The sequence below is a fragment of the Chelonoidis abingdonii genome, chromosome 2 (assembly GCF_003597395.2).
Source record: "Chelonoidis abingdonii isolate Lonesome George chromosome 2, CheloAbing_2.0, whole genome shotgun sequence".
Classification (NCBI taxonomy): Eukaryota; Metazoa; Chordata; order Testudines; family Testudinidae; genus Chelonoidis; species Chelonoidis abingdonii.
This window is the reverse complement of record NC_133770.1, coordinates 162,029,614-162,041,818: the sequence shown is the minus strand read 5'-3', so window position 1 is coordinate 162,041,818 and position 12,205 is coordinate 162,029,614. Positions and strand designations below refer to the sequence as shown.

Sequence of the window (12,205 nt, the reverse complement as noted above, 5' to 3'; positions counted from 1 at the left end):
ATGCACTTTTGGTTTTGTTTTGGGTTTTGTGGGAGGTGCTGGCAGGGCAAAAAGGGACACAGGTTAAGTAACTTGACCAAGCCTACATTTGAGTCAATGGCATAAGCAGGACTAGGACTCAGGATTTCTTGTCTTTCAGTCCCATGGTCTGATTTCTGCTAGATCTTGCTTCCTCTCTGGTATTTATTTGAAAAACTGGGACTAGAGACATTTATTAGTCACATCTAAGCATGAAGGAAATAATCATACACTCCTAAAGCCCAATTTATTTTCTAGCTATGATTCCTTCAGACAGATTTTAATAGTGTATTTCAGACTTCCACCAGTCACCCCAAGGAGCAATTTTCCTTGAGGACCCTTCTAGTTTAGATGATGATTTATCTAGACTTTTGCTGAAAGGACCAGTACTAATTAGTTTTGTTTTAGCCTTTTCAGTTTTCATTAATATGGAAACTAACTTTTTTGCTTTTGCTAATACATGTGCAAACACTTGAAAATAACCCCGGCTTTGAAACTCTACCATGGGAGTGAATAACTTAATTAAAAATGATTGTTTGCAGTCTGTTAGGTACAGGGAATACTTTCTCATTTTGGTGTCTAAAGCTGTGCAAAGCACCCACAGCTCACACTGAAGTAAGTGAAGTTCAGCTTCTCTAAAAATTGGGACACTTTTTTTGTTTAGGAGCCTACAAACTCCCACCCTGCTCTGAACAGAGAATCTATTCCCACCCATTGTGTTAATCCAGACTTACCTCACTTCTTGGGATTTGGCTTCAGTGGTTACTCAGACAACAAAGTAACTGTAAACCTGTGGCTGGACTTTCTCCTCAGCCTTGTCTCCTGCAGGGAAACTACGGAAGCATCCCTCTCTGTCCCAGACCTTAGTTCCCTGTGCCCAGAGAGCCACTCCCACCTCCCTAATATCAAGGGCAAAACTAACAAGCCAACAAGACACAGTGAATCAGTATGTACTGATCAGCATCTCCCTGCAGGGTTTGAATACCTAACAGGAGATGAGATAAACAGAAAAGTTCTGTCACCAGTTGTTTCCTAAATCCATATTTAAGTGCCTAGCTGTAAGCAACAAAGTTAGAAAATTTTGTCCATGATTCATGAATCTCCTATTTAAATACGTGAAAGAATAATTATACCACAAAATATTACACCTCTACCTTGATATAACACAAATTCGGATATAACGCGGTAAAGCAGCGCTCCGGGGAGGCGGGGCTGCATGCCCCCGCGGATCAAAGAAAGTTCAATATAACGCGGTTTCACCTATAACACGGTAAGATTTTTTTGGCTCCCGAGGACAGCATTATATTGGGGTAGAGGTGTATCTAAATACATTTTGGGTTAAAGTCCCCCTCCTAAAATTGCCACCACTTGTTATTGCTAAAAGCACGCTCACTTGCTAGCAGTCACTGTGTTAGTATGTGGCAAATACAGTGGATGGTGATTTACTTGGGGGTTTCATAACTATGTGAATTTCAGATTCATTACCATGTAATTTGTATGAGTCTTTTTTTCTTAAAGTGAATTTTTGGTCACTTTTTTATATAAAATATCTACACTAATGTAGCATGTTTTGTCCCAAAGAGCTGTACAAACAATAGACAGACTGAAATACTGCCTCCTCTAGTATGAGTGAGAGTAGCAGCCAACTGTCTTGTAACATGTGGCACAATGCTGGAGAGCTGGGAAACTTACCAACAACAGTGAAGCAAATCCTGACTCTCGCAAAAAATGCATGAGATCAGCAACGGGCATGTAGAGACTACAGGATACCTGTTTTCCAGACCTCATTTAATAGATAATTGATAGGGGAGAGATGAGAGGAATATCCGTTTAGTGGTTAGGACACTACCCTGGGACAGGGGAGAGCTAGGTTCAATTCTCTCCTCTTCTACAAACTTTGTGCCCTTGGGCGGGTGACTGACTCTCTCTCTGCCTCTGTTCCCCATCTGCGCAATGGGGATAATGGCACTGCCCTGCCTCACGAGGGTGTTGAAGATAAATGCAGTAAAGGTTGTGAGATGCTTGGATCCTACAGAAACAGGGGCCATATAAGATGGATGGTGATAAGTAGTGTATAAAAACGAGGGTAAGAAGCAGCATTCTAGAAATGAAACTGAATGGGGAGGCAGTTTCAGGTTAATTATGTGTCTGTGGTAGGCATTTAAGCCGTCTTTACCTGTGTACCATGAGTGATGGTGAGGGTGGGGGTAAGAGCGTTTTATTTGCACACTAAAAAGTAATTCACCATGGGCCACCAGGGGAATAAATCATTTATTTTAATCCAGCCTTGCAATGTTCAGAATTTAAAAAAACCTCTAGTGACAATACAGTAGTTTACAAGATGATATGTAGCGTGATGTCAACATCACCTGTATTCTATTCAGAGTTAAGCATACATTTCTCAAATTAATGTGTGGTTGTGGTATCCTGTATCGAGCAGCATCCACTTACTTCTCCTCCTAACACACGTGGCATACTTAATTGTCATACAGCTACAAGTCACGTGCATAAGCTTAAAAACAAACGTGGCCAGATCCAAAGTGATGCACACCAATGCTTAGGGCTTCTTGTAATTTTCTGTTCATCCATGTATCTTGTCACTTGGCTCTCACCGTGACTGCGATTCGCTGGTTGTGGAGGACTGCATCTGGCCAGCACTTTCATATATGGGAGTGGAAAGAGTAATGAGCTATCAGGAATGATTTAGTGGATCTAGTTTAAGTAAATCAAGAATTGTTACCCAAACTAGATACTGGAGACTTCTGAAAATTTTACCTACATTCCATTTTCATAAATGATTTAGACCTTAACAGCTTAAATTGTTTTTGAAAATGGGCTTTAGCCTCCTAAAGCACCTGAGTGCTGTTAAAAATGTTATCCTTAATCCTGCTTTAAAACCAGCTCAAGCAAACTTGGTTTTTTTGCTTGAGATGAAACTGTGTGTTTAAGCAGTTTAAGAACATTGTTCTAACGTAGTACCCTAGACAGGTAATATAGTTTTATCAGCAGCTCAATAAAAACTTAATGGCAGTACAGGAACCATTATTTTATGTTAATAGACTGTAATACAATGGAGAACGTCCCTTCAGTTTAATCAACTGATGCAATGCAGTTATGGGGGAGGAATGCCTTGGTGTGCCACTAATGTTTTATTAGCAACGTTCCTGTGAATTCTGCTTGACTTGTTTCCTTCTTATAAACTAGTTCTAAAAGTTGCTTGTCTCTCTATCCAGGCGGACACCACCCATCCCCTGACCAAGCACAGGAAAATAGCCTCTTCATTCCGAGACTCATCTTTATTTGATATCTTCACGCTTTCGTGTAACTTACTGAAACAGGTAGGGGGACTGCAGTTCTTGTCAAATGCCTTTATCAAACTTAGGCGTAAACTCCTTCCTGCTGTAACTCCGTTGAAACTAGTCCTTTCTTTCCAGATTTGGCAGCTTTTCTGCACATCTGCCTTTAAGGAGATTTTCAGATTAGATTCCTGCCTTTCACTTCATAACAGCTCAGTACTGCGAAAGTGCTTAGCTGTTCATTTACAGACAAAGTTATAGAACAGCCTGATTTTCCTATTAGGTAAGTCAGGCCCTGATTTAGGTTTTGTGTATTCACTTTGTTTAATACAAACCCAAGATAGAAATGTCATGACCTTTTTAAAAATTTCAAATGAAAACACCTCAGATAGCTTATTTCCCCCATTCCATACCAGGAGAACTATTCCTATATAAAGCACTGTTATAGTGATCTAATTGCGTTCCCACTAGGGGAATTTTACCACTTTTACTATACCGGTATAATTAAAGCAGGTACAACGTTCTAATATAGACAAGGCCTTTGGGTTGTTGGGTATTGCCAAAATTCCTTGGTGCTGCTGAGCAGCTGCACAAAAGGAAGGTTAATGGCCCTGCCACCTTTCCCAGTCCATGCAGTCTGAAGGGAGCCTTGAATTAGTGGTTTCCCAGGTGTAAAGTGAGGAAGGAAAAGGTACACAGGTGTGTGCAGTTTGGTGTGAATTCTAGAGGCAGAGGCCCAAGGCGAGTGCTTTTTGCAATAGGGCACCAGTGCCTTCCCAAAGGTTTTTCTGCAAGAGAAAGTTGCCTTATGTAGTTTACCACCTCAGTTCAAGAACACAGCAATTGTGTATGTTTTTGTAAGAAAAGAAATTACACTGATAAAATCCTAACTCCACACCTGGTTTCTGTTCCAAACAAGAAATGGATCTACAGGGTCCCCAGATCCACTCAAAGTGGCAACATCACATTGGACTGTCATCACAGCTAGTGTTGTGCCGGTGTGTGAAAATCGAGAAATGACACTGAATAGAAACAGTGTGAAATTCACCAGTTTAGTTTTACTCTTCAAATTGAGTGAAGTATTAAAGTTAATAAATTGCATAAAGAGTGAAAAGCAAGTTTCACTTGGAAAAACCATTCAGACTGAATAATCTCTGGTTGTGCTAGTCATACAGGTAGAGTTTGGGTTTGACAAGATTTGTCTCTCTTGCCTTTGTCCTCTCTAATGTTACCATGGACTCATAACTAAAACTAAAATGTTTCTTAGAACTTTCTTGCATGTGCCATATGCCTGCGTGATTTATTTGTGATTTGGCCCTCAAGGTGAAATGAAACTTGGAGGCTTGAGTGACGTGACTCATTGGGGGGATAGCCTCCAGTTTTGTGTCTTTACCTCTCAGTCATCCCGCTTTTGTTTCCCAGGATTCCCCAATTTTAAGGACAAATTGTGATGTTTTCTGTTGTCCCATTTAATGTCCTTATTTTCCTGTCACTAACGCCCACTACCCTAGTTATTCCTTTATCAGTTTGGCAGCTTGCACAAGCTTCTGTGTATAAAACCAGATGTTTCCAAGGTGATCCTCCAATGACTCTAGTTTTCCCTTGGAGGGAGCAAGGAATTGGGCTGCTAGGAACTAATGATTGTCTATATCACTGTCAGTAAACAGTGCAATTAGGCAGTCATTTAAGAACAGTACCGTCTGGTAGACATTCTGGAGTGGTTGTGGCAGACAGTTCCAACAATCAGTGAAACAGTATACAGGGTCCCATTGCAACTGCCCAGATCAGTCTGTGGCAGATTTAGGGTAGAAGAAGTTTAGTTTCTCTATGAAAAGCATAGAGCGACTGTGCAAAGCACAGGCCTTCTGGTTTGTCTCCAGACTCATGTGCTGCTATAACACAGTTATGAGCTGATCTAGCATCACAAACCCACTAATCACCTTGTCTTGCTTCAGAATCCTTCTGTCTAGTCCCAGAGCTTTGACTCTGGAGTAGGATTTATCCAGATCGTTTGCGCAACAAAGTGTATGCACTTGTTTCCCTACCGGAGGGCATGGTGGAGTAACAGGAGACTCTGCTGCTAAATGCATGTCAAGCAGATCGTGTTTTCCTGTGTTCTACTCAACTGAGAATTTCCTAATCTGATGGATCTTCCAGAATAATTATGGCTGGCAATCATTGCTGCTCTTCTATCGCACAAGGAGAACTGAGTGAAAAGGAAGCACTGTCCACCCTCTTTATGTAAGGACTAAAATGCCAAATACAGGTTATTTGTTGTAAAAGCGTGAGGCACGAGAGATATTAAGGGTGTTTTCTCAGCCTTGACATGAAGGTGGCATGTGATACCTACAAATGTCACCACTTGTTGAAATGGAATTCTGCTCCTGACTCAGTCACTGCATTGTTCTTTTTATCCACTATGTTCTGTAGGCTTCGGGGAAGAACCTGAACTTGAATGATGAAAGCCAGCACGGCCTGCTCATGCAGCTACTCAAGCTCACACACAACTGCCTGAACTTTGATTTCATTGGCACATCAACAGATGAGTCCTCAGATGATCTCTGTACAGTGCAGATTCCAACCAGTTGGAGATCAGGTAATGCTCCAGGGGGATTGGGAAGCAGGCTTATCTTCTTCAGTGTACCAGATGAAAATATGCTGGCTGGCCGGCCAAGGCTCTGTCCACAGTATATAAATAGACCTTTGTGTCAGGCAACCAGGCGTATAGCCACGTTGTCCCCTAACCTGATTACAGATGTGATCGCTGGCCCGAAACCACACAAGCACTGTTCCTCCCTTCAATCCTACACTATGTGAACTTCAGAAATCACAAATTCGGCTTACTTGAATAGCTCAATTTTTTTTTTCAGCACACTTCTTGTAGAAGGGAAGAAAATAAGCCAGAAAGGAGCCCAATCAGTTCTGAAATCCAGAGCTTCTCTCATGCCACTCACCTTCAGAATGGGATTCCCTAACTAGGCAATTGTTAAGACAACGTTGCAGTATTTGGCAGTACTTCTGCACTTGTCACTTGAGGATGTAACGGTTGTACTGTGTCAGACCAATGGTCTATCTAGCCTAGCATCCTGTCTCTGATAGTGGCCAGTGCCAGATGCTTCAGAAGGAATTAAAAGAACAGGGCCACTTTGGATGATAACGTGCCCTGTCATCCAGTCCCAGCTTCTGTCGGGGGTGATTAGGGACACCTGGAGCATAGCATCCATCCTAGACATCCTCATGGCCCATAGCAGTCATTCTGCAGTCACAGGTTGCTTCATCTGAATGCCCTGCTATATTCCTTTAGCTTAATATGTGTATTCTGGAAGAGGAGGCTCTGGAGTATAGCACTATAATTCTTTGAAAACATTTGCATCATGTAATCTTTTCTAGCGCAAAGAGAATGCATGCCCTTATAGTTTTGGGCAGACAAGCATAAAAGTGTCTTTGTAAACAAAGTACTCCACAGAATGCAATAATGCAGATATCCACAGTAAGGTGCTCCTTTCTGTCTGTTTCAGCATTCTTGGATTCCTCGACCCTACAGTTGTTTTTTGACCTGTATCATTCCATCCCCCCATCGTTTTCACCTCTGGTGAGTTCAAGAGTTCATGGTTCTTATGGTTCTCAGAAAGCATTTACAGCACCGGGAGAGCCATGTGTAAGGACTTCATTGGTATATGGGCCTGAGATACTGGCCTTTTGATTAAAATGTTGTAGAATACGCTCCAAACAGTTGCTTATTTTGATAATATAGTATTATCCCATAAAGACCAAAGGGAGGCTGTGCCAAGCTCCTTAGTGTTGATAGTTTTGGTACCTCCGGTGTTTTTGGAGTGGATTACGGAGCAGTCCCCGTTTGTTTGAAATAATGCTACTCTGCCCTTCTTTTGCCCCTTACGTTTGAGAATCTCAAAGCGCTCTAAGTGAATGAAGCCTCCCAACTGCCTGTGAGGGAGCTCTGCGATGGTATGCCCATTTTGTAATTTAGGAAAGCTAAGCAGAGAGTTGAAATGACTTGCCCAAAATCACACAGCAAGTCCATGGCAAATCTGGGAGTACAACCCAAGAGCGTGACCCCTAGTCCCAATCTCTATTCACTAGAGAAGACTGTGTTCCCACATGGTGAAAAGGCCAATAGCATCAGCACAAGGAAAAGATTCACATGACTGGATGTTTTCTTTTAAAATAGTGTCTGCCTACCAGCAACCAGATGATCTAATAACTCTGTCAGTGCATGGAGTTGTTCACTCTGGCTGGACTCCGTGTGCGTAAAGCATTCAAATCCAGGAACCGTCTCTCACGCTGGCTCAGTCAGCAAGAGTCACACGCTACGATGTTTCTCAGTTGGAAGTTGCTCTGATCTGTTTGCGTCTGTGATATGGTAGGAAGCAGAATCTGCAAATGCCCTTCAGGTGCTGTTCAGGAAGAAGCCCAGCAAAGCATTAAACATCTTTGCTCCAGAAACCTTAAAATTTAGTTATCAACAAAGCCAGTCATTACAGGCAAAGAAAGGAAGGGAGGGGAGAAACTTACATAATTTCCCTATTGGTAGATTGTTTCCTTTAATATATTTCTAAATATTTCAGCATGGGGTAGAACTGGACCAGTTGCTTATATAGGCACTTAAATATTGTGGGCTAAATATTTTTCCTAGTTAATGTAGATGCATGCTGCAATGGAAACACTTCTTAACTCTGGCTGGAGAAGGGAGGATCTTTCTTCAAAAGGATGTTTCTAGGAGAGGTAGGACAGAGCTGGTCACTTCATTATATAGTGCTAGCCAAGTCTGAAATTTAAGCTTCAGTTATTCAAGAGAGTTTAAAAAGAAACACACTGTTAAGCAGAAATTTAAAACAGTTAAGCCAGTGATTGCTCTGAGCTTTGATCATTAAAAGTGTGAGCTAGCAAGAATCCGAGGGGCTTTAACAGCAGAGTTGGTAGCTCTTAGACTGGTTGGGGGAATCGAGGTTCGCCTCAGTGCGAAGAGTCTATAATTAATTTGCTTCTAATGTTCATAATCCTGTTCAGCAGTGTGGTAATGGATTCACTTGCATAACTGCATCCTTGGAACCTACCTTCAGCTTAAATGTAATAGAGGCTGAGATGGGAGCACTTTAACTTAAACAAATGTGCATCTTGCCATTCTGCCTTCTCTCATATTTTCCCTAGACCATGGTAAGCTCTTGTATGGAGAGGCTGGCAGGCTTTCCTCCCACTGCCAGTATTTTTCAAGTCAAATCAAGTCATGTATACACACAATGACAGATGACACAACCTGCATTTTTGCTTTTACCATTTGGGGAAATCTTTTTTTCTCTGTCACCACATGACAGTACAGTGGAGACTGTAACATAGTAATGGAGTTTAAGGCTTGAAGGGCCTTCCTAAAGCTGGGTGTTCATTGAGCCCTGAAGCTGGAGAGATGATCCCTGTATAATGTAGTCTCTCAATCCCGGCTGCATGTTTCCACTGGATTTCTCCTGTTTTTCTCTTTTCATAGAGAGAACGTTTGGAGGTGGTGGTTTCTTTTTAAAACCATCCTTTGAACTATAGCAGCTGAGTTTGATTGCTAAGGAGTATAGTGAACACTTGACTGAACTACTCTCTCTGGAAAGGGAAACAACTCAAACCATTCCCTTCAGTTTGAATAAAGTCTTTCCACTTTATTCCTTTTGCTTCCTTTAGGTCTTGTCCTGCTTAGTCCAGATAGCTTCTGTCCGCAGATCCCTTTTTAACAATGCGGAGAGAGCAAAGTTCCTGTCTCATCTCGTTGATGGTGTTAAACGAATACTGGAAAACCCCCAGGTGAGCATATCGGAAGCCAGGTATTTCTTAGAATACTCCTTGTCCAATTTATTGCATTTGCTTCCATAAACTACTCTTCTGTTAGGGAACCCTCTGACGCACCCTGGCACTCCAGTATTCACCACTGTCATGTAATTAGGATATGTTTTGTACAAAGGCTGCCTTGTGAACTTTCATTATAAATGTCTTGATCTGCTAGACATTAATATTTCGTTGGATTGTATGTACCCCAGTTCCAAGTAGCACCCTGGGGGGAACCTCTCTCATCCTTGTTACAAGAAAAATGTAGAGGAAGATGAAGGGAGATCAGAGTAGAGCAACTAAAATGTTTAATTAACTAAATATGTATAGTTCATTTAAGTGGGAGACTAAAAGGTAGAGGAGAGAACGGTCAGAGATGAAGGTTTAAAAAGTGTAAACCCCAGGGGGATGGAAGAGAATTGTTTGGTATGGTATGTAGGACTAGAACCAGACAAAGTGGGATGAAATTTAGGCTAAATATATGGTAAACTTAACAGCACCGAGATCAATAAGGCTTGGGAGACTAATGGTGGGGTTTACCCCACTATAGAACAGAGAGGTGAGACTTTCACTGGACAAAACTGCTGAAAATATGCTTAGGGGAACAATCTTGCACTGGCCAAGGAAGAAAGACTAGATGATTTTAATCTCTGTCATCTTTAACTTCTTTCCTCTAGTTTCCTGCTCCAAATCACTCAAATATCACTTCTCTGTGTTGGAAGATGATTACTTTTCCTTTTATCAAGAACGAAACTTGAGTCTTGTAGTTTAAACCTTGTGTAATTTGCTACTGGGAATTAAGTGCATTGCAGGCTGGTGTTTTGAATGCCAGACACTAAACGTGTTCCAAAGTCTGCCATAAATCGTAGGGTTTCGTTTTAGCTAATGATCTGTACTATGTGGCTTTGAGAGATCATACTTTGCACTTGCATGTAAAGATCTCCGAGCAATTTAGAGGTGGGCAAACAGTACCTCTTTTTTAGAAATGGGGGAGCTGAGGCACAGAGTGATAAAATAACTTGCCAAATCAAGCAGTAAGTCAGTGGCAGAGCTGGGAATAAAAACCAGGTCTCCAACTCCCATTCGTGTGCTCTAAAACACTAGAAAGTGCTACCTGTCTCATGATTTGACAAACTGTTTGTTCTCTTCCTCCCCAGAGTTTGTCAGACCCAAACAATTACCATGAGTTCTGCAGGTTGCTGGCTCGATTAAAAAGCAACTATCAACTGGGAGAGCTGGTGAAGGTAGAAAACTACCCTGAGGTCATCCGACTCATTGCCAACTTCACCGTGACCAGCCTACAGGTGGGAACTCATTGCATTTGGCCTTGCTGGTGCCTCTCAAAATGGAGCAGTTCCCCTCCTTGCATTTACTTTGTAGTAGCTATGCCAGTTTGTGAGGCCCAATGGCAAGAAGACTGCAGCATCCACACAGGCTTTGTAGCAGGAGAATCTGGCAGTGCAATATTGATCATACTATGCACTCTGGCTGAAAAACACGAGGGGAGCGTTGTAGTTACAGCTCTGAAGTTTTTCCCATGTCCCATCAGTAACAACTGCTGATTCAAGATTATTTTTATGTAATGCATCAACCCATTATTAAAATGTATTTTAGAGGGTGGTTCTACTGGTAATACTATCGATATCATGCAGAGGTTGCCTCTGTGTTTGCTGCTGCTATGCAGCATACAACTACATCTCTGTACAAAATAAAATGGTATTTTAAAAATTCTTCCATGATAGCTACTGCAAACTGGCAGGCATGATCTGTGGACAGTTGGGGTGTATGTAGCTTTTAGAAATATCAAGTGTTGTTCAGATGACTTGTGAATTCAGGGGGTTTAGTGGGAGGCAAACAGGAGCATTGGAATTTTACAACTTAAGTTAGGATTGGGCGTGTTTAATAGAACAATAGAGATTTCTAAGAGCTCTGAATAAAACAGTTTAGGATATTAAAAAGCAGGAAAGCTGTGTGTGCATGGCCCCAGGTGAGGTACTAAATTGTATTACTGGTGCTTCATCAAACCAGAACTGTGTGTTGCTGTATTGCCTTTATGTAATGTAAATGTCAGTAATTATGCATATTACTGTGCAGCTGTGTAACTTCCCTTTAGGACAGAATTGGTTTTCCTATGTAGGAGTCCAGCAGCAGTGGCTGGACCAGGCCACCCAAATGTTGTCAAGAAAAACCTGTTTTAACCCCGGTCTCCAGAATTGGAAGTCTAGTGCAGCAGAGTTTGACAGTCCTTCTCTTGGGGCTTTCCCTGAGCTGTGGAAGATGTATACCACTGAAGGGGCTGCATTAGAGAAGCTATTCATAGTGAGTCATGATAGAGATCAAGCTCAGCAGATGATGATTCTTGTACTGCCTGTATCCTTGCAATATCAGTGCATGTTTTCATCACTATGCTACAATGCTAAGATAAATGAGGAGAGAAAGCAGCAAGACTGTTAAGATTGAGGGAGGGCACCAAGGTTCTCTATCTAATCCTGCAAGCTTCTATTTTCAGACCTGCACTGGGAGCTGAAGGCTTCAGCTCAACTACATCTCATGAAAGTTATTTTGGAGTATCCCTGGCTCTTTTGCTGAACAGTTCTCTTCCTTAGGCACTCCTGGAATTTGGATGCTGACTTAAATTCAATGCTATATAGGAAAATGAAGCATCAAGGCATCCTGTGTAAAGCCTCTGAATGTCTGCTCTTCTACGGCAAACCATTCAAGACAAACGTGACATTCTGCAAGATCCTAAATTCACTGGCTTCCTTTCCTTTCTCTATCTTGGTACTTGTAGCACTGGGAGTTTGCACCGAACAGCGTACATTATCTGCTAAGCCTGTGGCAGCGGCTGGCAGCATCAGTGCCATATGTTAAAGCCACAGAGCCTCATATGCTAGAAACATACACTCCAGAGGTCACTAAAGCTTACATCACATCCAGGCTGGAGTCTGTGCACATCATACTGAGGTAAGGGAAGCCTAGAAATGCATGAACACTTCTACCACAGTGCCTGCAACACATAAGGGAAAATCTTGCAAGGGTCTTTGGCGTTAGATGTATAGGCAAAT

The 12,205-nt window shown here is 41.9% G+C and overlaps 1 protein-coding gene across 3 annotated transcripts in view; it reads left to right on the top strand.

The window, feature by feature from the left end:
* The window catches only part of XPO7 (exportin 7), an 83,207-nt gene that overhangs the window by 48,605 nt on the left and 22,397 nt on the right, over positions 1–12,205 (top strand). For all 3 annotated transcript variants that reach the window (XM_075062762.1, XM_075062761.1, XM_032800899.2), the window contains 6 exons: positions 3,252–3,356; positions 5,745–5,910; positions 6,833–6,906; positions 9,000–9,119; positions 10,298–10,444; positions 11,932–12,104. In XM_075062762.1, the coding sequence (XP_074918863.1) occupies positions 3,252–3,356; positions 5,745–5,910; positions 6,833–6,906; positions 9,000–9,119; positions 10,298–10,444; positions 11,932–12,104 (785 nt within the window). The remainder of the gene's footprint in view (positions 1–3,251; positions 3,357–5,744; positions 5,911–6,832; positions 6,907–8,999; positions 9,120–10,297; positions 10,445–11,931; positions 12,105–12,205) is intronic.